This window comes from Podarcis cretensis (genome assembly GCF_951804945.1).
Source record: "Podarcis cretensis genome assembly, chromosome: 2".
In the NCBI taxonomy this organism is placed as follows: Eukaryota; Metazoa; Chordata; class Lepidosauria; order Squamata; family Lacertidae; genus Podarcis; species Podarcis cretensis.
In genome coordinates this window covers 35410059-35435537 of record NC_137171.1, presented here as the reverse complement: position 1 = coordinate 35435537, position 25479 = coordinate 35410059, and the positions used below count along the sequence as shown (strand labels likewise).

General features: G+C 45.3%; 2 protein-coding genes across 2 annotated transcripts in view; one reads left to right on the top strand and one right to left on the bottom strand.

The window, feature by feature from the left end:
* The first annotated feature begins 2327 nt into the window (after positions 1-2327).
* Positions 2328-17470, top strand: GALK1 (galactokinase 1). The gene is made up of 8 exons (XM_079966098.1): positions 2328-2906; positions 5220-5409; positions 7983-8102; positions 9255-9390; positions 10180-10361; positions 11676-11826; positions 12903-13065; positions 14469-17470. The coding sequence occupies exons 1-8, from the start codon at positions 2343-2345 to the stop codon at positions 14541-14543; spliced, it is 1581 nt and encodes a 526-aa protein (XP_079822224.1). The 5' UTR covers positions 2328-2342; the 3' UTR covers positions 14544-17470.
* ITGB4 (integrin subunit beta 4) overlaps positions 16206-25479 on the bottom strand; it is a 67877-nt gene continuing 58603 nt past the window's right edge. The window contains exons 35-43 of the mRNA XM_079965874.1: positions 24815-24985; positions 24031-24150; positions 23394-23543; positions 22230-22418; positions 21752-21907; positions 21337-21501; positions 20401-20517; positions 17880-19552; positions 16206-17523 (exon numbers count right to left, since the gene is read on the bottom strand). Of these exons, the coding sequence (XP_079822000.1) occupies positions 19407-19552; positions 20401-20517; positions 21337-21501; positions 21752-21907; positions 22230-22418; positions 23394-23543; positions 24031-24150; positions 24815-24985 (1214 nt within the window). The 3' untranslated portion in view covers positions 16206-17523; positions 17880-19406. The remainder of the gene's footprint in view (positions 17524-17879; positions 19553-20400; positions 20518-21336; positions 21502-21751; positions 21908-22229; positions 22419-23393; positions 23544-24030; positions 24151-24814; positions 24986-25479) is intronic.

Genomic DNA, 25479 nt, shown 5'->3' with positions numbered 1-25479 from the left:
GACAGACAGTATGTAACACATCCAACCATATTGATGTCTACAATGTGTAAATCAGGTTTGAAACACAGAAGGGAAATGACCTCACTGAGTTTTAAACTGGCAATGTGTACACAGCATAAGTCGCTTATCAGGTTTGGCAAGCCTCTGCTTAACAGCTTCAGAGTACAGGTTGGATTCAGATTTAGAAATTCATTCTGAATCCAACTCTATGTACACAATTACTAGTGAACAGATATTCCTTTACCCTTTTGCTTTGGGATCACATCTCTGCAAGGAAAAAACAAAACAAAATAAAACAAGATTCAATGTTATAAGCATGCAACAATGCACTCCAAGGCATACTCTGACAAATACTGGCTTTCAATGAAGCTTCTTTCCAGTTTAGTGTGCAAAGGAAGGGTGGTAAATCTGTGACCCAACAAATGTTGTTGTACTCCCAATTGTAGTTGTGATAGGAATTTTGAGGTCTTAGATATATGTTAAATGTTCATAAGTGTACCAACCAAGCACTTACATAGATCAGTACAGGAAGACCGAGCTGAAATAATTTTTGATTCCCAAATGTTTTCTCTGCAAGGAGGGAGGGGGGGGTCAGGGAGCCTTCCCATTGTCTCAGGAATTGAGTTATCAGCATTTTAATGGGTGACAGACTATCAGGAAAGGCTATCAGGAAAGGCAATCAGATAACCAGGCAGACAGGAAAAACACCACCACCTTTTCTGTGATGTAGATATGATGTTTGTGGGGGGTGGTCCTGGGTTACACCCCTTCTGTGATGTATGCATGATGTATGGAGGGGTGGTCTTGAGCTCCAGGGCAGGGAATTTAAAATGTCTATATAAGGCCTTGCGCACCATTGTTCTGGGTTCCTCCTCCTTTCCTGCGTGTGAGGGGAGCACCCTGTTACAACAGATCAATAAAGATCAAGCTTACTAGCTGCTTTGCTTCTCAATATTCTCTGGTTGGCCTCTGTTATTTTCTCCTACCAATAGGGAACCTATGTAAGGACTCTATATGGGCTCTTGGATACTCCATAAGGGAAAAAGGGCACATTTTTGTTTTATAACGCAATCAGCCCCAGCTAGCATAGCCATTGGTCAGGGGTGATGGGACTTGGAGTCCAGCAGCACCCTGAGGACCACGCATATCCTGGCCCTGGGCTACAGGATTCCAACCTTGGTTATTTTAATGTGTTTTTAATATTTCCCCCCATAAACCACCATTATGTATCTGAAAGACAGAATGTGATTTTAAGTTTCAATTACATGTTTACCCCCAAAACTAAATAAACAAACTGAACAATTCTGGACTGGTTCATAACGCAAATATCCACTCCCCAAGGTTACCAGATTATAGACACCTTGAGTGAGGTGCTCTGTATTTTCAGACCCTAACTTAATTTAAAAAAATTAAGAAGCGGGTGGGCGTGCTGGGGGGGGGGAGACCTAATCCCACCTGTCATTGAACCTAATGTGTTTTGATTATATGCAATTTTTACTTCAGGCACTATCACCCTGAGGTAACTGCCTCCTAAATTGAGAGCTGCTTGTATAGTAACAACAGTGCACGAGAATATGCCCTGTGTAGGGAGCATTATCTCCCTAGAGTAGAGAGGGAGAAAAGACGAGCTCTGGCATTAGAGGAAGCCTCAGAATCAGGTGGTGTGTTTGAGGAACCCCATGATTATGAAACCCATCTCTTAAAAACAAAATACCAAAGCCCCAGGAAGGCATTTCCTCCGCGTCACTGGCCGGCGGCCACAAATTCTTTTTCCTTTGCTCGCTTACATGTTGGTAAGGTAAAGGTAAAGGGACCCCTGACCATTAGGTCCAGTCGTGACAGACTCTGGGGTTGCGGCACTCATCTTGCTTTATTGGCCGAGGGAGCCGGCGTACAGCTTCCGGGTCATGTGGCCAGCCTGACTAAGCCGCGTCTGGCAAACCAGAACAGCGCACGGAAACGCATTTACTTTCCCGCCGGAGCGGTACCTATTTATCTACTTGCACTTTGACGTGCTTTCAAACTGCTAGGTTGGCAGGAGCAGGGACCGAGCAACGGGAGCTCACCCTGTCGCGGGGATTTGAACCACCGACCTTCTGATCGGCAAGTCCTAGGCTCTGTGGTTTAACCCACAGCGCCACCCGCGTCCCTACGTGTTGGTACTCCTCTGTGAATAATAATAATAATAATAATAATAATAATCATAATCATAATAATAATAATTTATTTATACCCCGCCCTCCCCAGCCAAGACAGGGCTCAGGGCGGCTATCAACCAATAATAAAAACAAGTTAATTAAAATACAGTTTAAAAGCTTAAGATAGAACATTAAAACATTAGGATGCAGCCTCTTCACAGGAGGAGAAAGGAAAAAGACAGGAATATTGGGGTAGCTGGAGGAGAAGCCGGTGTAACAACTCAGACGTTCCTCATTGTCTCAAGCGTGGGAGAAAGACGAAGAATTTGCAGAAGCAGAGGCGGCAAGAGGCCTGGCGCCCCCTGGAGGTCAGTTGCGGCCGTCCATGAGCGGAGCAGCGGGCTCCATTTTCCCAGGACAGGAAGCGAGAGGCGAGCCGGAGAAGAGAGAGGCGGACGCGCGGGCTACGCGGAGATCGTGCTGCTGTGCAATGTTGCAATCTTTGCTCTTCTTCCTCCCGGTTTAGGAGGCGGAGAGACCCGCTCCCTCCTGATCCTTTGCCCTCAAGCGGAGGCACTTCGGAATTTGGCCCCCGAGAGCATGGAAAGCCCAAGTGGACCCGAGCAGGGCTCGCTGCTGGCGGCCGCGCGGGGGGCTTACAGGACCTTTTTCGGGGGGCTGGATCCCCAGATCGCGGTGTCGGCTCCGGGAAGGGTGAACTTGATCGGGGAGCACACGGATTACAACCAGGGGTTCGTGCTGCCTATGGTAAGAGAGGGTGGCGCGCAGAAGGAAAGACAGACAGACAGAAAGGGGCAAATACTGTGCCCGGCTGTTCCTTCATGAATCCTACAAATCCCGGCTTTCGCTAGTCACAATTTGGCGGAAGCGGAGGAGAAGAGAGCCGTCTTTTCTGAAAGCAACGCAGCAGCCTTCCTTGACCTGGGATTGACGAAGTTGCCTCGCCTGCCCAGTACAGAATTTTTGTTAGTTGGCAGGTTCAGTTGTTGGATCCGTCTGCAGAGGTCCCCAACACAACCTCTCCAAAATATGTTTGATCCCCATGGGCGTGGCCGGGGGGAGGAGCTTTAAAACAATAGAAATACTTAACTGATCAATCACATCGGTTCTGCCCTCCTCTAACGAAAGTCCTGTCGTCGTCGTCGTCGTCCCCCCCCCCCGTCAAAAATCCTGGCTACCCCCGCATGTTTGATCCCATTAATTAATCACAGTTTCAGCGTGGGGAGAGATGGCTCTCTGAAGCCATTGCCCAAAGGTACGCAAATTCAGTCCGAAAAGCAAGAAACAAAAATACGAAGCTTTGCTTCAGTACCTGTTCCTTCAGGTTGTTGTACCACTTGGGCTCATTCGCTTGGTCTGCTGTGAGTAGGACCTTGCACGGAATATAAAGGGTAAAGGGACCCCTGACCATTAGGTCCAGTCGTGACCGACTCTGGGGTCTGTGGTTTAACCCACAGTGCCACCCGCGTCCCACCGCACAGAATATAACCCATAGGATAAGTTAAATTTAGAGGCAAAAATACATTTGTTGGAAGATGGATACCAGTCCAGATAACAATCTTCACTCCTTGAGCTCTACTGCAGGGGAAGTTATATTTGAGTAGAGACTCAAGTTGCACTTCAAGTCATTTTGGCTCCAATTGCAAGCCTTTCTAGGAATGACCTTTGGAGTCGGCATCCCATCATGGGGAAGCGATGTGCCTCTGAATATACTGAGGGAGGAGAGACAACCAACCAACAGAAAAAGGGTTATTGGCCTCAAACTTTCGTTTACAGGCTTGCTGGCTTGCATCTGGCTGCTGTTGTGAGAAATAGGATGCTGAACCTTTGGTTCCTTCCCAGTTTGGTTCCTCTTATATTCAAAGGGACCTCTCGTGTGCCTTTTAAAGAAAATATTGTTTATTTCCAATTTGCCCCCACCCCACAAAAAATTACTAACCTGTAAACCTACCTCATTACTTCAAGAACTGAAACAATCCCAACTATTCTGAAGCAGCAATATTTTTATTTTGCATACTACACAGCTGAGAGAGAGAAAATAAGCATTTTTACCCCACACTTCAGCCACAAAAGGCTTCCAGATCAGCTTATGGTCAGTAATAAGACAAATCATCGCAAGAAAAAACCTTAAATGTTTTAAAATCGGCTGCCTCTTTTCCACACACTTTTCAGCATTGTCAGTTTGCCCAGAAATCAAGCACATAGCTTCACGTGCAATATCTACCTCTATTCAGATTATATGTAGCCAAACTCTTAACTTTGTTTACGTAGAACACTTCCTATCCCCAAACCTCCAAACATTATCCCTGTTGAAATAGATTGCTGTGTATGTGTGTGAGAGATATCCAGAACATATAAGATGAATAACAGAGTCGGACACGACTAAATGTCTAACCAACAACAAAGGCTGTACTCTATTAATTGTAAAGGTACATAGTTTTCCTCTGACCTGACTGACCACTGCTGCTGGACCTCGCCTGGATAAACTGCAAAGATTCCATGGACTAGGAAATGAAGTAGAAGAAAGTGCATTAAAGGGAAGGAGGAAATAGCAGCTCTTTAGGACCCAGGGATTTCTAACTCCTAATGTTGAAACAAATCACTCTTCAGTCACAACTCTGACTTCACTTGTTGGCTAAAAAATGGCTTTTAAAACCCCCTGCAAGAGCAGTTAGCCTGGTTCATCTGTCAGCATGTTTTGCTTCCAGTCTTTCTAAGCTGAGAGTTTGAGCTTTTCAGGCAGAGCTCCATGGATAACCCGGCCTTGTTTACAAGTCAGTAGAGCAAATCCACTGACTACATTTGATAGGTAAGCCCCATTTTAGCACCATGTTGCTATGAAGTGAGTATTAACTTAAACAAATATTCTTATTGACTAAAGTTATGGCATTGGGAACGTCTCTGTGTTCCAACATTCCCATGCCTGTTCCTGTTCTCCCATCTGCTCCCTGTTATCTGTACTCATTTCTAACCATACAAAACACCATTTGGTAGGTGGTTTGCATAACCCTTGTTGCTGTTTGGTATCATGAGGGATTCAGTCATTGTCTCTTCCTTCAGGCCTTGCAGATGGGAACCATCGTGGTTGGGAGCCCAAGAGAAGATGGAATCATATCCATAGTCACAACCGCACAGGGAGCAGACGAGCCTAAAAAGGTGACATTTCCAGTTCCCATGGAAGGTGCCACCTTGGAGCCAGGAGAACCTCGCTGGGCAAACTATGTCAAAGGGGTCATTCAGCATTATCAGGGTAAGATCTAAACTCGGCTAGCAATTGAGGTGGATGTGCTGTTTGGGATGGAGACAGCTCTGTTAAAGTTTGTGGGTCGTAATGGTGCCCACACGCTTCCACTCACGCGCTGCCACTCTTCTCAGTTGCCGGATAATAGCAGAGTTCACACGCAGCGTAAAATGGCTTGTCTGTGTCGATGTGGTGTCTTCAATAACTCAGCTTGACACCAGTGCTTCTAATCTATCACTCTTTATTTAGAAGCATAACAAACAGAAAAGAAAACCTACAGAATCTAGCTGCATGTTCACAGCTTTCTGTCTCTAACAAAAATGAAACTACCTTGCTCACATTCTCAGACAGACTGTTCTCCAGAGAGAGCTCAGCTCCCACAGAGCACAGATCAAAGGGAAATGCCTGGATCATGTGGGCAGTGCACCCAGTGAATCAAGAACGCTTCCTGGAGTGTTAACTCTTGACTGTCCAGAACCACAACAAGCCCACACTGGCATCACCTGCCAGAGATGAAAACAATCCCCCTATCCCAAAAAACCAACCACAACAACATGTGGGTGGTAGACGTGTCAGTGATGATGAGAGTGAGGTGGAATTTGCACACATATTTAAAATGCTGTGAAAATGCTTTAAAAAAAGTTTTGAAAAATACATTGAATTTTTCATGGCTCACTTTCGCCATCTAGTGTCACATTTGTATATTGCACTTTACAACACATTTAAAACGTTCTATTTGCAGCTGTGTAGCTGAGTGGGGAATGTCCAGTTCAGAATACACTATCCTAAGATGTTTATGGTACCATGGAAGTGGCTCCAAAAGCCAGCCTTTCCCAACCTGGTGCCCTGCAGATTTTCTTGGGTTACAGCACCTGTGATCATGAATGCTTTAGTTGAGATTCCTGCATTGCATGGGGTTGGACTAGATGACCCTTGGGGATCCCTTCCAAATATGATTATTTGATTCTACCTCTTGCCTTGCTAAGATGAGCCTGTTGGAAGTTTTAATCCAAAGCATGTGAATGGCACACGGGTGGGGAGGGGTGCCATAAACAAGAATGTGTGTGTGTGTGTGTGGTGGGTAGTGCTTAAGTAACAGAGAGAAAAAGAAGGTGTACCTCTCTAATAGCAGTTCTGGAAGGAAATATTCTTAATTCTAACTCAGCAGCCATGGAGAGAAGCTACCACCGCTCAGTGCTGTGTATGTCCAAAAGGATTTTGTCATATAATTTAATTGCTTGCAATAATTTCATATTGCAATAATATAATATTTTTGAATAATTCCATCCTGTTAGAAGACATTCTTTTGCACCTGGCTCTGCTTTGTGGACCTCAGAATTCCAGGAAAAAATCAAAACAGAACCCACAAACCAGAAGTCTGCTCACTCATGTCTCATACAGTCATACCTCGGGTTAAAGACACTTCGGGTTAAATCTTTTCAGGTTGCATCCTGCGGCGACCCGGAAGTACCGGAAAGGGTTACTTCCAGGTTTCGCCGCTCACGCATGCGCAGACGCTCAAAATGACATCACGCGCATGCGCAGAAGTGGCAAATCGTGACCCGCGCACACGCAGACGTGGGTTGCATTCTGCTCAGGTTGCGAATGGGGCTCCGGAATGGATCCCATTCGCAACCAGAGGTACCACTGTATTATGCAACAGGATATTTTCTCCAGTGGTGCCAGGAACTGATCTGTGTTGAAGCTTTTTGAAAATGGACCTAGTGGCATCCAGGGTTATTCACTGAAGCCGAGGCCTTATCAGCACTATGCATTTAAAGCAATTCTTTGAAGAACTGGCTTCCCCCAAAGAATCCTGCGAACTGTAGTTTGTGAAGGGTACTGAGAGTGGTTAAAGGTAAAGGTACCCTTGACCGTTAGGTCCAGTCGCGGATGACTCTGGGGTTGCGTCGCTCATCTCGCTCTATAGGCCGAGGGAGCCAGCGTTTGTCCGCAGACAGCTTCTGGGTCATGTGGCCAGCATGACTAAGCCACTTCTGGCGAACCAAAGCAACGCACGGAAACGCCGTTTACCTTCCTGCCAGAGTGGTACCTATTTATCTACTTGCACTTTGACGTGCTTTCAAACTGCTAGGTGGGCAGCAGCTGGGACCGAGCAATGGGAGCTCCCCCCATCGTGGGGATTTGAACCACCAACCTTCTGATCGGCAAGTCCTAGGTTCTGTGGTTTAGACCACAGTGGTTAGGAAACCCTTATTCCGCTCACAGAGCTACAATTCTCAAAGAGGTTTAACAATCATTCCCTCTTCCCAGGGGACTCTGGAAATCACAGCTCTGCTAGGGGCATGGGGTCTCCTAGTGACTCACAATCCCCTCCAAAGTGTAGTTTGGATGAGAACCGAATCATGCATTTCTAATTGTCTAGGTTTTACACAGGCAGCCTTATAAAGAAGTTTCCTTCTCAGTTTCATGGAGATAATCCAGTTCTTCAAAGTGGCATATCACGGTCAGGCCTGTAATTTGACTATCTATGCCTAACTGAACTATTTTAAAATCTTTTGTGTGCCATCTTGTTTTAAAATATTTTGTTCTCTCCCTGTTGCTTTGCTATCCCTTTATAGCTGGCCCTCTCCCAGGCTTCAATGCAGTCATAGCCAGCAATGTTCCACTCGGTGGCGGTCTGTCAAGTTCAGCTTCCTTGGAAGTGGCTACATACACATTTCTGCAGCAGTTGTGTCCAGGTAGGAAACAAAACTGGTTTTAGTCTAGAACTTAAATACAAAAAATCCAGGGTCTTTTACTATCTACCATGTTAGCTAAGGGGAACTAGTTGGAGCATAATGGAACAAAGCTCAGTGATAGAACACAGGCTTCATTGTGCCCTCAAATTAATACTTGGACTTGTTTCGATTAACTTCTGCAGAATAATTTATGGTACTTAAGTTAAAAACAGAAAGAAAAAGGGGTAATAATCAACTAATAAGGAGACAGTTTACCAAAAACAAAAAAGAACCGTGTTGAGGATGAAGGAAGTCAATTAGCAGAAAAGAAGAACTGAAATAATGGTATATATATATTATTGATTATTTGTTTTGTATAAGTTTTCATATGTTATCATGCCTTATTTGTATTTGTTGTTTGTTTTTCTTTTGATTCTGTACTATTATCTTCATATTTAGTTTGACAAATGTGTGTGTATGTGTTGTAAGTAAACTCAGTAATAATATAAAAAAAAGAACACAAGCTTCGCATGCAGAAAGTCTTTGGTCCAATTCCTGGGATCCTGAAGTCAGCAATACTGACTTAGATGGACAAGCAGTCTGACCTGCTAAAAGGCAACTTGCTATGTTCCTTTATTTCACGCATCTCTTTTGCTGCTGTTGGGAAATGATGAATTAGTTCAACATTTGGTTTAATCTAACCAGATCTAGCCTAATCTAGCCTTTGTTCTTCATTCAGTTCTGGAAGTTAAGCATAGTTTAGGAATAGCCTAAAACAGTAATATGGAGCCTGTGGACCTCCAGATGTCATTGGACTCCCATCATTCCCAACTAAGTTGGCCAGTGGTTAAGGATGCTGCTGCTGCTGCTGCTGCTAATAATAATAATAATAATAATAATAATTATTATTATTATTATTATTATTATTATTATTAATTTATACCCCTGCCCATCTGGCCGGGCTTCTCCAGCCACTCTGGATGGCTTCCAACAAAATATTAAAATACTGTAATACATCAAACATTAAAAGCTTCCCTGATGGGATTTGTAATCCAACAACACTTGAAGGGCTGCAGGTCCCCCAGCCCTGACGTGATGCCCAAAGTTGGCGCTTTGTCCATTGCACAGAAGTACTAATCTGCCTGTGAATGTCTCTCCTTTTCGTTAACACAGACGATGGGGATCCTGTAACTAAGGCATTAGTATGCCAGAAAGCGGAGCACACCTTTGCAATGATGCCTTGTGGTATCATGGACCAGTTCATCTCTGTGATGGGGAAGGAGGGCCATGCCTTGCTGATAGACTGCAGGTCAGGACATTGTAATAGCGCTAGAGGAAATGTAATCATACATCTCTCTGTCCACCATGTGATACCCAAAATCTTCTTGACAGACAGATGGCAACAGCAACAAAGCATATAGTGTATGAGTCAACTTGGGGTGGTGGGAAAGCATTGCTAGGGCATGGTGAGTGGTGGTGGGAAGAGTTAACCCCATTCTGGAGCTGTGGCCCTTATGTGAATGGGGACACCCCCAAAGCTGCTATTGGGGTGTAGTGTAGAGCCAGTGTGGTGTAGTGGTTAAGAGCGGTAGTCTCGTAATCTGGGGAACCAGGTTCGCGTCTCCGCTCCTCCACAGGCAGCTGCTGGGTGACCTTGGGCCAGTCACACTTCTCTGAAGTCTCTCAGCCCCACTCACCTCGCAGAGTGTTTGTTGTGGGGGAGGAAGGGAAAGGAGATTGTTAGCCGCTTTGAGACTCCTGAAGGGGAGTGAAAGGCGGGATATCAAATCCAAACTCTTTCTTTCTTTCTGTTGGCTACATTGTTAAGGGATGGGAGAACCAGCCATGGATCTTTTGCTATCTTGCCTAGTTTAGGCACAAAATACTCAGAAAAAGAGATGCTCAGCTGTCAAGAGGGGTCTCTGCCCTAAAGTGTATGTAACCTAAAACCTTCCTGCATAATGGAAAGCTAAAAGTGTTCCCCTGGAATGTAGTGAGCTGTAAAAACATTCACACACACATAGCAGCTTTGAAATGCAGGATGCAGGTTTAAAAAGCTCCCTGCATCTTTTACCTTGTTGTGCTGTCTGATTTCCAGGTCACTGGAGACTTCCCTGGTGCCTTTGGCTGACCCAGACGTAGTTGTACTCATCACCAACTCCAATGTGCGGCACACCTTGACGGGAAGTGAATACCCCACCCGTCGGCGCCAGTGTGAAGAGGCAGCGAAAGTGCTTGGCAAGGAAAGCCTGAGAGAAGCCACTATGGCAGACTTAGAGGGTACGTATTGTTAAAATACAGAAGTCTGTCTGTCTGTCTGTCTGTCTGTCTGTCTGTCTCTCTCTCTCTCTCTCTCTCTCTGTGTGTGTGTGTGTGTGTGTGTGTGTTGGGGACATAATGGGTCCCTGCCTTCAAAATTTCTTGAAATAACACGCCTCTATCCCTGAGCACATAAAAGTGCAAGTAGATAAAAGTTCGAAAGCACGTAAAAATGCAAGTAGATAAATAGGTACCACTCCGGTAGGAAGGTAAACGGCATTTCTGTGCACTGCTCTGGCTCGCCAGAAGCGGCTTAGTCATGCTGGCCACATGACCTGGAAGCTGTACCCCAGCTCCCTCGGCCAGTAAAGCGAGATGAGTACCGCAACCCCAGAGTCGTTTGTGACTGGACCTAATGTAAATGTTTACCTATCCCTGAGCAAAGGGGAATGGACAACAGAGGGGCAGTGATCTTGATGGGTCCTTGAGAACATAGTCATGCAGAAGGTGCCAGAAATTTTGAGTTGTATCCAGGAAAATAATGGTGCAAGCAGAACAATGGCACAGCAGAACTTCTCCTACCTCTCCTGAAACTCCAACTCACCCCAGATCTGCTCTGGGGGTTCCCCCAATGGTTCAGAGCAGATTTGGGCAGTGCAAAAAAAAAAAAAAGAGGGAAAGTTCCATTGCACAAGTGGAAGTTGTTCCACTCATTCAACAACTTTGTTGGATTTTTCAACAAGCTGCTATTTTTCTTATTAAAAGACAGACGGAAGAGAAAGTATAAATGTTTATAAATTGGAATGTAATTAAGAATAATTGTATATTTAAGACGCATGTAAACTCAGTTTCTTTAAATACTAAAATATTCTCAAAAAAAGAGATGATGGTGGCTTTCAAATGCTCCACATTCTCAGATATTTTGTTGGGGCTGTTCTTCTCATATCTTTGTAGTTCATATCATTATATATCTAGCAATTCCGCATAGAAAATGCTTATTTGCTTTGTTCCCTGGCTAAAAGGAACTTTTCCGTTATCTTTTCAAACATTGCATGAAACCAGAGTTTATTGTACTGCATTTCTATTTTTGCCTATTCCAGGGTTTTCTAGGAACGTATGATCATGAGTCCCACTGCTATGAACAGAAAACCCACCAGCACCTCACTTTTTAAAGATTTTTCTTCATCCCAAATGTAATACGGATTGCTTATTAACAGTGTTAATTTCCGTGCTGCTTTTGCTGAAGCACTGAATGGTCTGAAACTTTGCTTCAAATTCTCCAACCTAGCCTACCTGTTTGAACATTGACATTTTCCTCCTCCCCATTTTTTGCAGCTTCTAAGGCCTTGCTAAGTGAGTTGGTGTACCGGCGAGCCAGGCATGTCATTGGAGAAATCGAACGCACCTCCCTAGCTGCAGAGGCACTGCAGTCCAAGGACTATAAGAGATTTGGGCAACTGATGGTGGAGAGTCACAATTCCTTGCGGTAGGCTGTTACCCAAAAGATTACACAAAGGATTCCCACCCCACCCCACCTCCCGTTGTGCTCAGGTTCTCTTGTGGGTTTCCCTGGTTGACCACTGTGATAACAGAGTGCCTTGGGCCTGATGCAGCAGGGCTGTTCTTGCGTTTGTTTTAGTATTCTTGATTTTTCAAAAATAAAAATTACAGAATCTAAGAGTCATTTCAAACATGATCCTAGATTTCAGCACGTAGGTCTGTCCTGCATACATGTAATGTCGCATCACACACACATGCCTACAAGCCACAAATGACTCCAGCTACCTGGCACATGCATGCTGAGTGCACACAGTGATATAAATGTGTGTAGGGTGGTCCTATGTGGAAGGGACTTCTGTGTAGGAATTTTACTGTGTGTGAAGCAGTGCTAACCCTGCGACTATGTATAATGACTGTAGTGTTGTGAAACCTGATTCTGAAACTCTGCTGAGCCATGAAGCTCACCAGCTAGCCTGAGGAAAGCCTCTACATCTCAAGGCCGTTCCAGACAATTGATTCAGGATCCATCTGCCAATAGAGTACTTCTGGAGGATATTGCATTTCTTTCTGTACGTAAACTACATTGGATTGTTGCTTCATGCAGAACCTTGTTTCGGTATACTCCTAAGAAGTTTTTTGTGTACTTCCCTCCCCCAATACAACACTTCCACCATCAGACACCTGTATTGTATATGGAGCAAAGAGTAGCCATAGCCTGTAGACAACCGTACACATCATGGCAAACCCAGGCTCACAGCCACATAACATGGGGAAAACATGGGGCTCTGATTTGGAGAGTTGTCTACCATGTAATGCAAGTATTAACAAGCACCTATTGAACAGCGCTTGTGTCATCACAGCCTAGCTTCCTGCCCAGCTTGTCATTTTAAAACCATTTTTGAAGGATGACCTGTATTTGCTCCCCCCCCCCCAATTTCAGTATTTCTTTGGAAGAATGCTGCTCATGGATGTCCACCCAGGTTCCAACAACCACCCCCCGCTTTTGTTTGGCAATGATAGCCTTCACATCTAGGGGGGCTGACTCACTGCTTTTCCCTGTAGAGATGACTATGACGTCAGCTGCCCAGAATTAGATGAACTGGTGTCTTTTGCTTTGGAGATCCCCGGAGTCTACGGCAGCAGAATGACTGGTGGGGGATTCGGAGGCTGCACTGTTACTCTGCTTGAATCTGGCGTAGCAGAAAAAGTCCAGAAGCATATCAAGGTATGTGACATAGACACAGAACAGTGTTTATCACAATGGGGTGGGCAGTCTTCAGGCTGATCAGAGCTCCTAGAACGCTGGGGTCTCCCTGCCAGGCATGCAAAACAATGTCTCAGTGGGACCGACGTAGAATTCACTGGAAAAACAACAACAACCTGCTTCGTTTTCCTGCAAGCAGTTCAGCCGTCTAATCTAGGGGAAGGAGAGCTCTTTGCTGTCGCTGTTAGTAAACCATTTGGAGTCTTGCTGATGTATTGCATGTTACCTGGAGATCTGCCAACAGATCCCCAACAGATCCCTGTGCTGCTCTGCCCTTACCTACAAAATACAGACAAGTGCTTCCTGAAGCCTGTAGTATGCTAAGCCTCATCTGTACAGTCATAACTCGGGTTACAGATGCTTTGGGTCGCATTTTTTCAGGTTACTTTTGGGTTTCGGCGGTCGCGCATGTGCAGAAGCGCCAAATCGCACCCAGATGCGGTGCTGCGGGTTGCAAAAGTGCCTCCTGCACGGATCACATTTGTAACCCAAGCGTCCACTGCATTTTCTGCCTATCTTTCATCTGACCTGGGAGTACCTTTGAGCTGGACTGCAGTTACCCTTGCAGTTGTGTCAGTTCCACAGTTAAGCACAACATAATGAGAGAGAGAATCTTCTTAGCATTGCATTTCATATATAGTCAAAAGTAATTGCGATGGTAACAGTTGCCATGTATTGAAAAAGACAACTGCACCAAATATAGGGTGGTGTGTGCCTTTAATGGTAAAAAAGGGGGGGGGGGAGATATGCAACTTAATTTGTTTTCAAGGGGTGGAATATGCTGGTGAATAGTGCCAATCTTCCCACCGTTGTTTCTCTTAAAGCACTTTTTCCCCCTTGGCTGAGCTTAAATACTGGAAATCACTTTGTGTGCAGGGCCGGCCCTACCATTAGACAGGTTGAGGTGTCTTGTGTCAGGTAGATAGCAGTTTCCCCTAAGTTAGCATGCTACATTCTGGGATGGTAGAGGATGCTGACCTTTCACTAGTGTTGATGTAAGGTTCAATTGCTAATCTGGTTAGTTTGTGTGTGTTCCATTTTGTCCTCTCCCCCAAAATAGCTTGGGCTATCCCTAGTGCTCTGCAAGAGTTGCGCAATCACCCCTCATCTGCACATCTTTTTATTTTTTAAAATTTGGCCTCTAGCCTACTTCTTCTTTCTTTACCATAAGGGCACTTCTGTGGCCAAAAACATACAACTGCCCTTTGGCTATGCTGTAGTCTTATGAAAAGGTGTGGAATTGCATCATTATAGAGTTCCATACCGCCATCTGCCCTCAAGGACTTTTTGTTTTGACGTATTTTGTACTCACTGCCTATTTCAGACAGTTGCAACAACTGACCTTTTTTTTTTTAATCAATTAGGAAAAATACAGCAGGACAGCCACCTTCTATTTGACACAGCCTTCTGATGGAGCCAGAGTACATCCTCTGCAATAATCCAACTCCCAATCCCATCCCCGTCAGAGCAAGGGTTTTCTGTTGCTCTGGTACCAACGACACACAGCACTGCAAAGGTCAGAGCCGGCTTCCCTGATCCATGTGCTTGAGACTCCAGTCAAAGACTTCCAAATTCTGATAAAAACTTGAACTCTTTCTTGTCTCTCTCTCTCTCTCTCTCTTTTAAATCTGGTTTTTACATATAGAACCTTCCAGTCTGCTTTACTGAACAGAGGTCTCTTCTCCTGACTGTTTTACATTACAATTTGTGGCAGGGAATCTGTTCTTCATGTGAGGCCAGAACAGGCCTATTTTGCTGTGCTGTTTTGTGTTGGAAAAGAGTTGAGGATAGTTCAATACAGCCGTCATCCTTCCTCTACTTCTGGTTCCTGACATAAAACAAATAGTATGATTAACTGAATTTCCCTGATGATTGATTGATTGATTGATTGGTTGGTTGGTTGGTAGGTAGTTCGTTCAACCTCTTCCTTGTAAACTAAAGTAATAGAAGAAGCTTCAAGAACAAGAGTCCTTCATTTACACCTTACAATGTGGCAAGTTATTCATCTTCCAGCCTAAATACCACAGATGGAATCCAGTGTTGCATGAGCAAATTTATGATTATGTGTTTTTCTTAAAGTTACCTGTGATTTTACTACAAGGATGACCTACCTTAATTATTAGAAACTCTGCATGTCTTCTCAGAATTAAGTCCCACTAACTTGATGGAGGCTCAGTGACTGTTCTGCTTTCAAAATACAGTGGTACCTCAGAAGTCGAACAGAATCCGTTACAGAAGTCCGTTCGACTTCCAAAACATTCAGAAACAAAGGCATGGCTTCCGATTGGCTGCAGAAAGCTCCTGCAGCCAATCAGAAGCCGCGTTGGACGTTCGGGTTCCAAAGAATGTTCACAAACCAGAGCACTCACTTCCGGGTTTGCGGCGTTCGGAAGCCAAATCTTCGAGTCGCAAGGCATTCGTCAGCCAAGGTACTACTGTACAGTAAAAGTGCCCAGGCTAATTACACTTTTAGAACTTCGTGGGTTCTATAACTTGGTGCATTCTATAGTGATACAAATAACCCTGTCACACAGCACAGTTCAGCTGCTTTGGCTGTCCATAGGACTGGGAACAGCAGTATGCAATGCCATTCCATCTATGGCCAGTTCCCTCTCCTGCCATAGCACTATCCCTTATGATTCCAAAAACATCCACTGTCATTTAAGCTGCATCAAAACTTCACATCAAGGACATGTAGCTGGGACTGTCAGAATCTTTTTGTAATGAATCTATAATATGTATTGCAGTTGCAAAACCTGGGGAGGGTTATTCCCCCCCCCCCAAGCAAAAATGTGACCTTTCCCAGTGGGCTGTGATTTTTATAGGCTGTTATCAAATTAGCTTTGAAACCTGTGCCGTTTGGCTCAGGTCTTCCATTCTTAGACCTTTTCAGCATTTAAGTGATTTTTTTGTTTTTGTTTTTTAGCTACGCTAGAATTTTATGCAATATTTTGGTTCTTGAGCCTGATCCTATTGAAATTAATGTGTGTAGGCCTGCCTAATTTTATATAGGAGTGCAGCCCTACTCTCTCATTAACACCCACAGCTGCTAGCCGCTTTCACATCAGACACACTTGGAAATAAAAAGCCTTCTGCGATCGTAGAGGAAAAATGTTTAATAAGTGCAATAGAAAGCCATCTGGTCCTGAATGCCAGTTGTCAAAACACTGCATATGTATTAAATGCCACCAATCCCTGCAAGCCAGAATGTGGCTATGAAATGTAATTTACATTCTATTGTGGTTCTTCTGTTAGGTGAGTGAAAGCATACAATCCCTTTCAAAACTTGTGTTAAAACTGCTATGCTGCTGAAATCTGGCCCATCAAACACCTTTAATGGGCTCTTTGGTTAATATTAAAGCCTGTGGTGCTCTCTTAGTGAAAAGAACTCGTAAGAAGCTTCAAGAGCCTGTGACCAAAGTGACTTTGCAAAACGATGTAATGCAAGAACTGGAGATACAGCCATTTCCAATAACACACTCTGCTTGGGTCTGAATACAAAGAAGCCATGAAATAGCACATTTTATTGGCTGAGTTCTCTAGCATCCCATGAAAAGAAACCCCTTTGGGGGCAGAAGGTCCAGTGACTCCCCTGTTGTAACTCCCCCTGTTGCGGTGAATGGGTCAGTAGGAAAACCCAACATTAGATTACAAGGGACCTGACTTGGTACATTGGGACAAAGTTGAAGGCGCCATCTACCTGAGCTTCTAAAACTATGCTGCAGCAGCAGCCCTGAATTCTTTTTGTGTTCTCTCTTGTTTAGCTAAGTAAAAAATTATCTGCAGTTGATCCTCTGCTGCTAGCACAGATACTTATCTAAGGTCCTGGGGCAAGGCTGGCCAAAATAGAAGCGAAGGGCAACAGCTACCTGTTCTCGCTGTGATGAAACTCACAAATCAATGGTTTACAAACTTCCTGCCTTCAGGGAATTTTGTGAGCAAACAAGTCAGTGTGGCAAACAACATACATCCTCCATAGAACCACAACACATTGCAGAAGATTCTGAGGCATGTTGATGGTTTGGTGCACACTGCACACTGGCAATGCTGGTCCCTTTGTGTGAGAACCGGCACTATCAAGTGAGCTGGCTGTCTTTTAGGGGAACTTGCCTGCATGACTGAAGAATTCATGGGTAGACTTCTGACAGTTTCCTGGAACATGGTTTGACAACCACAGCATTGTGGGAGCAACCATGCAAAATGTCAAATAATGGTGTTAGGTCGATACTCTTCCAATGATGCTAAACACACACAGTGTGAGAAATCATCACACTGATAGGAATCAAAGTAACTTGCCTGCTCACGTCATTTCTCTCCAGCTTCCTCATGCCTTTTTAGCAAGGAGTAAAATGTTGGTACAATCAGATTGTGTGAGTTGCCGGTCTTCTTTGTCAAATCTGCATATGTATAAATAAAGACCTAAAGGTAAAGGTAAAGGTACCCCTGCCCGTACGGGCCAGTCTTGACAGACTCTGGGGTTGTGCGCCCATCTCACTTAAGAGGCCAGGGGCCAGCGCTGTCCGGAGACACTTCCGGGTCACGTGGCTGGCGAGCCAGAGCCGCACACGGAAACGCCGTTTACCTTCCCGCTGGTAAGCGGTCCCTATTTATCTACTTGCACCCGGAGGTGCTTTCGAACTGCTAGGTGGGCAGGCGCTGGGACTGAGCAGCGGGAGCGCACCCCGCCGCAGGGATTCGAACCGCCGACCTTTCGATCGGCAAGTCCTAGGCGCTGAGGCTTTAACCCACAGCGCCACCTGCGTCCCAATAAAGACCTACAAACAAGCAAAAAGCTTTCACTCCCACCCCTTTCTAAGGAAGGTGAAGTGAGTGTAAACAAAGGCAGGTCTGTGGTTATACTACAACTGTCTCTAGTCAGAATTCCATGTATTCAGTTCCTACCTTGATTCTGCCTTTAGTTACCTACTGGTAGTCATCCCCCACCCCTGTTGATATACCCTCAGGTCATTCTGCAAAAGCCACTGCTTCTACAGCTCAAGCTGTGCCTACACATGCAGTAAAAGGTAGTGGTAGCACCATCACAGTTGCACTGCCTTGTGGGTATTGTAGTGTTGACTACAGTATCAATGCAGTGTGGCTGAATTGAATGAAAGTACATGGTGCAAAAATATGTGATGCCTGTGTTACACAGGCTCTGAAGGATTAATTGCACGTGCACTGCCATTAAATCCTGGCCACTGGCGAAGAGGCAGGAAGGGTAGCATTGCAGTGGACTGGACTAATTGCCCTTCCAACACTGATTCTAAGGGCAATCTGAAATCACTGAAGTTTGCTATGTCCAGACACCGAAATGGGCCAATGATGTAAATCAGCATGCTATGCTTGAGCTACTGATATGGGCCAGTGAGCCACCACTGCCAAAATGGGGAGTGAGGAAGGACTGTAGGTGGAACTCAGCAACAACTCTTAATGTTGTTGGTTTTGGTTATTCAATACGAAATGATATCATTCCAGGGGGTTCTTCCAGCAAAGGCATTAATGGATTATAAAGCCGTGCCAAATATTTATTTTCTGTGGTAAGGAGCAGAGGATTAGCGCCTGGATTTTGGCTCCTTATTAAATCTAGGCTAAAGGACCCTTTGTAGAACAAAAAAAATCATATAATATTTTAAGTAAGATTGTGCATCATATTTTAAGGAGCACTGTATTGTTGGTGATGCTTTGCAACTTAAGGTACTAAGCAGTTCCTACAGGACCACACCTAAGCAGCAGGGGTGTCTACACACCAATGTAGGAAGAATAAGGACAATTCCTCTTCTGTGCTGCACTTACAAAGGAGGAGGACAAAGTTGCAATTCCGTTCCTCCCCTGGAGGTCTGGCATGCCATTTGTTGATGGGGTGGGAGTGTGGGGAGAGAATGACTTAGGAACAGATCAAAACGAAACAAGCAGCAAAAGTGAAAAAGGTTTGGTGAGAGGTGGGGATTTAAAAAGCAAATTCAGTTGTGTGTAGTTAAATCTTCCAGCGTGCGATATCGGAAAGCAGCCAAGCAAAGCATGGAAAGAGTCAGGAGCTCGACTCAAAATGGAACTAACCAATAGCCCTTCACAGCCAAGCATCTTGCTAAAAAACTCTTTTCGGAATGTCTTTAGGGTGCCACCTGGAATGCATGCAGCCTCCACTCGCGGGTATCTCAAAGCAGCATCCAGTATTTTCATTAGAGTTGAAGCAATGCAGTGGGCACCATGAGCCTCAGTCCAGGAACTGATCACAGAGCAGGCCTGCTTGAGGTCACCAGCTATTGAAATCCAAGTGTCCCTTGGGCAGTTTGCTTCCTGACTCAAGCTTCATAGAACTGCCTCTCTGTCTGTCTGGAGAATGTCCCGCTGCTGTTAGACATCATGGTTCTGGTGACAAATTCATTGGTGACCTGCTTGGTGAGGGTGCCGCCACTCTCCACTCGCTGAGTGGTCAGCAGCATGCCATCTGGAACAAAGGGACAAAACAAAGATTGTGTCAGCAGCTCAAGGGTCTGTCTGTGTGAACATGTGCACATGTGGTCATACATATGAACAGACCTGTAGAGACGAAATCTGTTTAGCAGGGTTAGAGGTGCAGTGCTCAGTGGAGTGTGGGCTTATACAGAGATGCTTGTGTGTTTTGGGCCAGAAGCTGGGGATTCTGAAGCTGCAATTGCCACTTGGGCAGATGTTTTGCCACCTGAGATGAAATACAAGATGACACTCCCCCCCCCCCCGGAATGTGACTGGGAGGCAGTTGAATCTTGCTTCAGCACCGCTGATGGGACAACAATCTTCATCATACCTGAGGGAAGCGTACTAGCTGAGGAGGTGCTAAGGAGAAGGGGGATACCTGAGGCACCTGCCCCGCTTTGCCTAATGGTAGGGCTTGCCCCAACTGCCACGTAAAGGTTCTGCAAACACTTGATGTCAGAATGAAATGAGATTTAAATGTGGTTAATTTCAGTCAGGCATCCTTTTTGGCCTCTTTTGTACTGAGAAGGTAGTCCTAGCTGCATTCACATGAACTAAGACAAACTAGGTGTTTCTATAGGGCTTAAATATAGACAGGACTATTCCTATACTGTGCACAGATGACTGGCAGGAGTGGATTCTCTACAGCACGCACCATGCCTGGAGATGCCAGAGATTGAATGAGGGACTTCCTCCATGCAAAGCCACTGAGCTACGACCATTTCCAACGCATGTTTTGGCTGCTCTCAAATGGATCCCGGATTGCTGCCCATTTATGTTACCCCACAGAATTTGTTGAGATCCTAATCAGCCCCTATTCCCATAGTGCTTCTTTCTTACCTGCGTATAAAGGATCCAGTGGGGAGTGAGTGATGCTGGTTTGGGTACTGTATTCTGTGGGGAGATTGTAGACCTCCTCTCTGGTGAATTGCTGTGTTCCAAACTGAGAAAAGGCCCCTGAACCAGAAAGGGTATATTAGTTTAATTGTATCTCAGGGTCTGCTTAGTAAGAGGAAATTCTTTGTACATTTTAATTTAAATACAAGGCACCAGAGAGCCTGACACATATGCACCACCTCCTTGACCAAACCAGAAAGGAAATTATAAGGCTGCTTATGTTCACACTGGGGTATTCAGGTGACAGGTGAGATGACAGCTCTGGTGTCGCAAGCATTTTAAAATTTACCTCATCCTACACAAATACCTTTTGGTTTGTTCAGTTATATCCCAACCTTTCCCCCTCAGGAGCTCAAGATACATGGTACTCCCAAAGACCCTGAATTTATCCACATATTAACCCGGTGAGGTAGAGGTTAGGCTAACAGACATTGTTTGGTCCAAGGTTACCCAGTGAGCTTCACAGCTAAGTGGGGATTTAAACTCGCCGCCCCCCCCCCCAGGTGCTAGTCTGACACACTAACCATTACCCCACATTGGCACATCACACTGCACAACACACACAGACACACAGGAGCCACATCATCAAGTTTATCTCTCATGTTTCTTCCCTTAAGCTGTTTGCTGTGCAATAATTTACATGGAGGGGCCTCAGCAGAACCTCCAATGCTCTGCTCAGCATGGCCTATGTGCAGGAATGCTCTTTCCTACCCATTCCTTTTCATGACTTCACCAGTCTCTCCATGCTCAGATGTGGAACAAACTGATTATTATTTATTCAACATTGTTTTTAAAAATTCTATCCTGTCCTTCCTCCCCCGAAGAGCCCAATTATACCTAAGTTATTACTGTATCCGGGGTGGGGGTGGGGGTGCATACCTGCATCTTGAGATTCAATAGTGATAATTCCTTCCCTTTCAGGCCCAAAGCCTTGTGTGGTCTTTGCTTGGACTTTAAACTTATATGGAACATTTTCACTCAAGTAAGGTACTGTCAGCGTGGTCTCTAGGTTGTCTCCCTCCACGTAGATATTCCTGGGTTCCCCTGTGGATCAGAAACAAGAAGAACAGGTAGAACCTAGAGAATAAGTAATAAAAGTTCCTATCAGAGGCACCTATCTACCTTATCAGCTCCTTTGTCATGCCAGTAGCCTTAATTCAGTAGCGCCCCTGCAGACATCTGATGCACATACAGAGGTTGGCACCTGCAGGGGCTGCCCTCTTCTGTGAGTCAGGAAATACAGTGGGAGTTCTACAACTGAACTGCATTCCCCGCAATCAGAACTTTCACATACCTCCACCATGCAGCATCTCACAGGTGACCATATAGCCCAGAATTAACCCATTGGGTTGGCGGGGTCTGTCCCAGCTCAGCTGAAGAGAGTCTGGACTCAGGGCTGTGAACACCAGAGGCCCCGGGGCACTGGGAGTGCTCAGAGTGAACGGTGATCCTACAACCGCAAGAACAAAAAAAATGGTCACCGTCTCACAGGAGAAAGCAAAGCGAACGAGCAGGCAAAGACTGACACGTGCAATCTTACATTTGATTTATGTCCCTAATTAAAAAAAACAAAAGCCCCACGACACCTTAACTTTTTTGGAAAGTGAAGGACCATAATACATAGTTCCCATGATAAGTACAATTCTTCTTAGCTCAAAACCAATGTCAAAGAAAATCAAAATTTCTGTAGGGACAGTTTTGTATACTGGCAACTCATAAAAGCTGAGTGAGCTCATTTCATCACAGTTAGTAAACCATGAAGACCACATTACCTGGGACAGGACTCAGAGGGCTGCGCGGGTCCACTTGTGACTCAATAGTTATCACGCCTTCTCTCTCTGGACCCCATCCTTCATCACTTTGCGCCTTCACTTTGAAGACATAGGAGTGGTTAGGCAGTAGGTCATCCACCACTACGGAGTTCTGATGAGGGTTGGGAATAGTAAGTCTCTGGATCTCTCCTAGGGAACAGGAAGACAACACAGTCACTTATCACAATCTGCTGTGCCAAAACCTGTAGTTTTCACTGGCAAACTGGTAACTGCTGTGGGAAAGGCAGTCTCCTTGAGGTCACACTAATGAGGGCTGCTACCCAGAAGATGCACTCCATGCATGCAACTACAGTGTAGAAAATTGTGAGAGTCCTCCCACGTAAAGTTCTTTGTACAGGATGAATGCACACATGTCTGCTCTGTTGAAAGGCTGTCCATTCATCTGTATGACATCATGGAAAAATAAAAGCCATGTGCTGCCAGTTGGGAATCAAAAGTGCCCTATTTATTTTCAACTGAGTGTTCTTCATCAGAAGCAGAATCTACATGCTGTCCGTTGTTCCAGCCAAGTAAGTGCCTCATAACAGATTTTGAGTAATCTGTTAGAAGGCATTAATTTTTCTCTTGTATGGAAGACCATGAAAATGAGAGGTAGCCCATGCTGCAGAAGAGGCCCCCTGTAGATAAGGAAAAAAGGGACACAGCAAACTGTCTGCTCTTGCAGCACATCCACAGGACAAAAAAAATCAGGATGGGCTCTTAAACTGCATGTCCTGTCAATGGATTATTGGATGCACACACACACACACACACACACACACACACACACACACAGCTGAGTGCTCTTTGCTGGGCAGAAATAACACTAAGCAGTGTTGTTGGCTACAACTCCCATCAACCCCAGCCAGCATGGCAAGTGGTCAAGGAGGATGGGAGTTGTAGTCCTACAACATTTGGAGGGCCCCAGGTGGGGAAGGCTATAGCCAAACAAGGAGCATGAAAATGGTAAGTTGTTTCTTCACATTGAGCAGGGGATAACATGTTTCTGCTTTTTAATTCCAAGGTACACTCTGTACACTGGTCACCTGATAATATGATCTTATGAATGAATCGTGCACACATACAATTCAGCCCTACATGATCAGCAGAGGGGCCTTCACTGACCTCCGTTGAGGAGCTGGTACTGTACGCTGTATCCTTGCACTTCTTTATCGCATTGTGGCTCCTGCCAGCTGACCTTCAGGGAGGTAGGCCCCAGGGCAGAGAAGACTAAGCGCGTAGGTGTGTCGGGAACACCCAGCTGCATCCTGGAATCTGAGGCAGAAAATCACAGGTTTGGATCTGAAGGCAGGGAAAGGCCTTGCCCACAAATGGGGAAAGCTCCTTACATGTCCCAGGAGAACAAGCAGAATGTCCCCTCATCAAATAAAGGGCTTGTAGTCAGGCCTATTGAGAATCTGGCTAGAAGGACTTCAGATGCTGAGGTAAAGCAGCTAGCTGAGTGGAAGAATAATGCTGTGCACACACCATACATTTGAAGCACTTTCCCCTTCAAATAATTGTAGTTTACACTATACAGAACTAAATTTTCGAGCGCCCTTAACAAATCACAGTTCCCAAGATTCTTATTTTTGTGGGGAGGGGGAAGTTGCAGCTTGAGGGCCCTCTGTCAAAGAATGAAGTTGATTTAATTAAGCAGGAAAAAAAGAGGGAAGGAGATCTGATTTTCTCCTGCCCCCCAAATCTGGATTCCCCCAGGCGCAGCAAGGTCCCGTGCAGAGGCCAGGTTAAGCTCACTCACCCTGAAGCACTGTGTCCAGGTTGCTCAGTGCCTCACGGACATCTTCGGAGTGAGTGCGGCCCCTGGCCTTCTGGGGGACAGCATAATGTACCCTGGGCTGTGTGCCTTGCCCTGACATGCCTGCACAGAGAAACAAAATCAGTGCTATCAACACAAAGGCTTGGGCATGGCAGGGGTGACTTGATGATGCCCTGAATCCCTTATCTAGCCCAACGAAATAATTATGGGCAAATGTTGCAGAGACGGTTAACTAAGCAACTGGTGACAACTTTCAGATGTCACCAGGACATCTTTTTTATGGTGAAAAAAGAAGGTTTTCAGGGTATCTCAGAGCCTGATCCAGAGTTGTGCCATCCAATTAAACTTGAACCTTGATCTATGAGAGTAAATTTCAAGAGGGACATTTTGCACTGTTCTTCCTGCAGCTTCTCAATTTAAGGCCTGTGGATACAGACACAGACATAAAACAATAGGTTTGCCAAGGATGAAAAGCACAGGGTGCTGCTGCAGACGCCACACAAAGTCACATGTGTTACTCAGCTTAGAAAGCTGTAATCACTGAAGTGATGCAGGCTGCAAATGGAAGTTGTCATGGTGAAGGAGCAGGAAAGTTTGGATGTGGGGAGCACAGTGAATTGCTGCATGCACACACATGCACACAAAGCTGGTGGAAGACTGGAGGAAATTTCATAACATGGATAGATTAGCTGGTTATAGGATGAGTCACTTCAGGTAGGGAAAACAACCAGGAAGACAATGAGCCATGCCATGTCATTCGCGATACCTAGGTATTTGGAAATCCAAGAGGGCCCGTCAGCCATGACTATAGAATCCCGAGCATCACTATCGCCATAGTAACCCTTCACCTTTACCCTCCCGAAGCCCTCATCCTGAGGCATCAGGACCATCCTCCCAGCATCTTCATGTATGGGAGGGAATATCCTCCTGGACTGGTCTACAAGATAGGGCAAAACAGAGAGAAAGAAACAAGCACCATTGAAGACACCAAAGGGGATTGTAGCACCAGTGTCAGGCGCAGAGCCAGGGGAACTATCCCACTGCTAAACTAGCACTTGGGATATTTCAAGGCAGAAGGTAGCCATGGAGGCTACAGACAAAGTCACAGATAGCAAGCCCACCAAGTAAGGGAGAGAGGAAGCACAGGGAATTGGTTGAGACTGAGAAAACTCCTCAGCATAAGAAATAGTGTGGGGGGAAAGAGACAAGGACAACCTTTCTCTTGTGATGCTAGCATCTTGGGATAAGTCCTGAACCACCACTATGCCCAGGCAGAATAGACAGAGAGACAGAGGTTTTGTAGTGTGCTTTTCACACACCATGATGTCCAGGTGACAATCAATCTTGCGGATGTTGATACGAAAACCTTGAAACTTGTCAAAGGCTATGTACACATTAGTGGCTTAAAACACAGAGAAGTCACCAGTGATG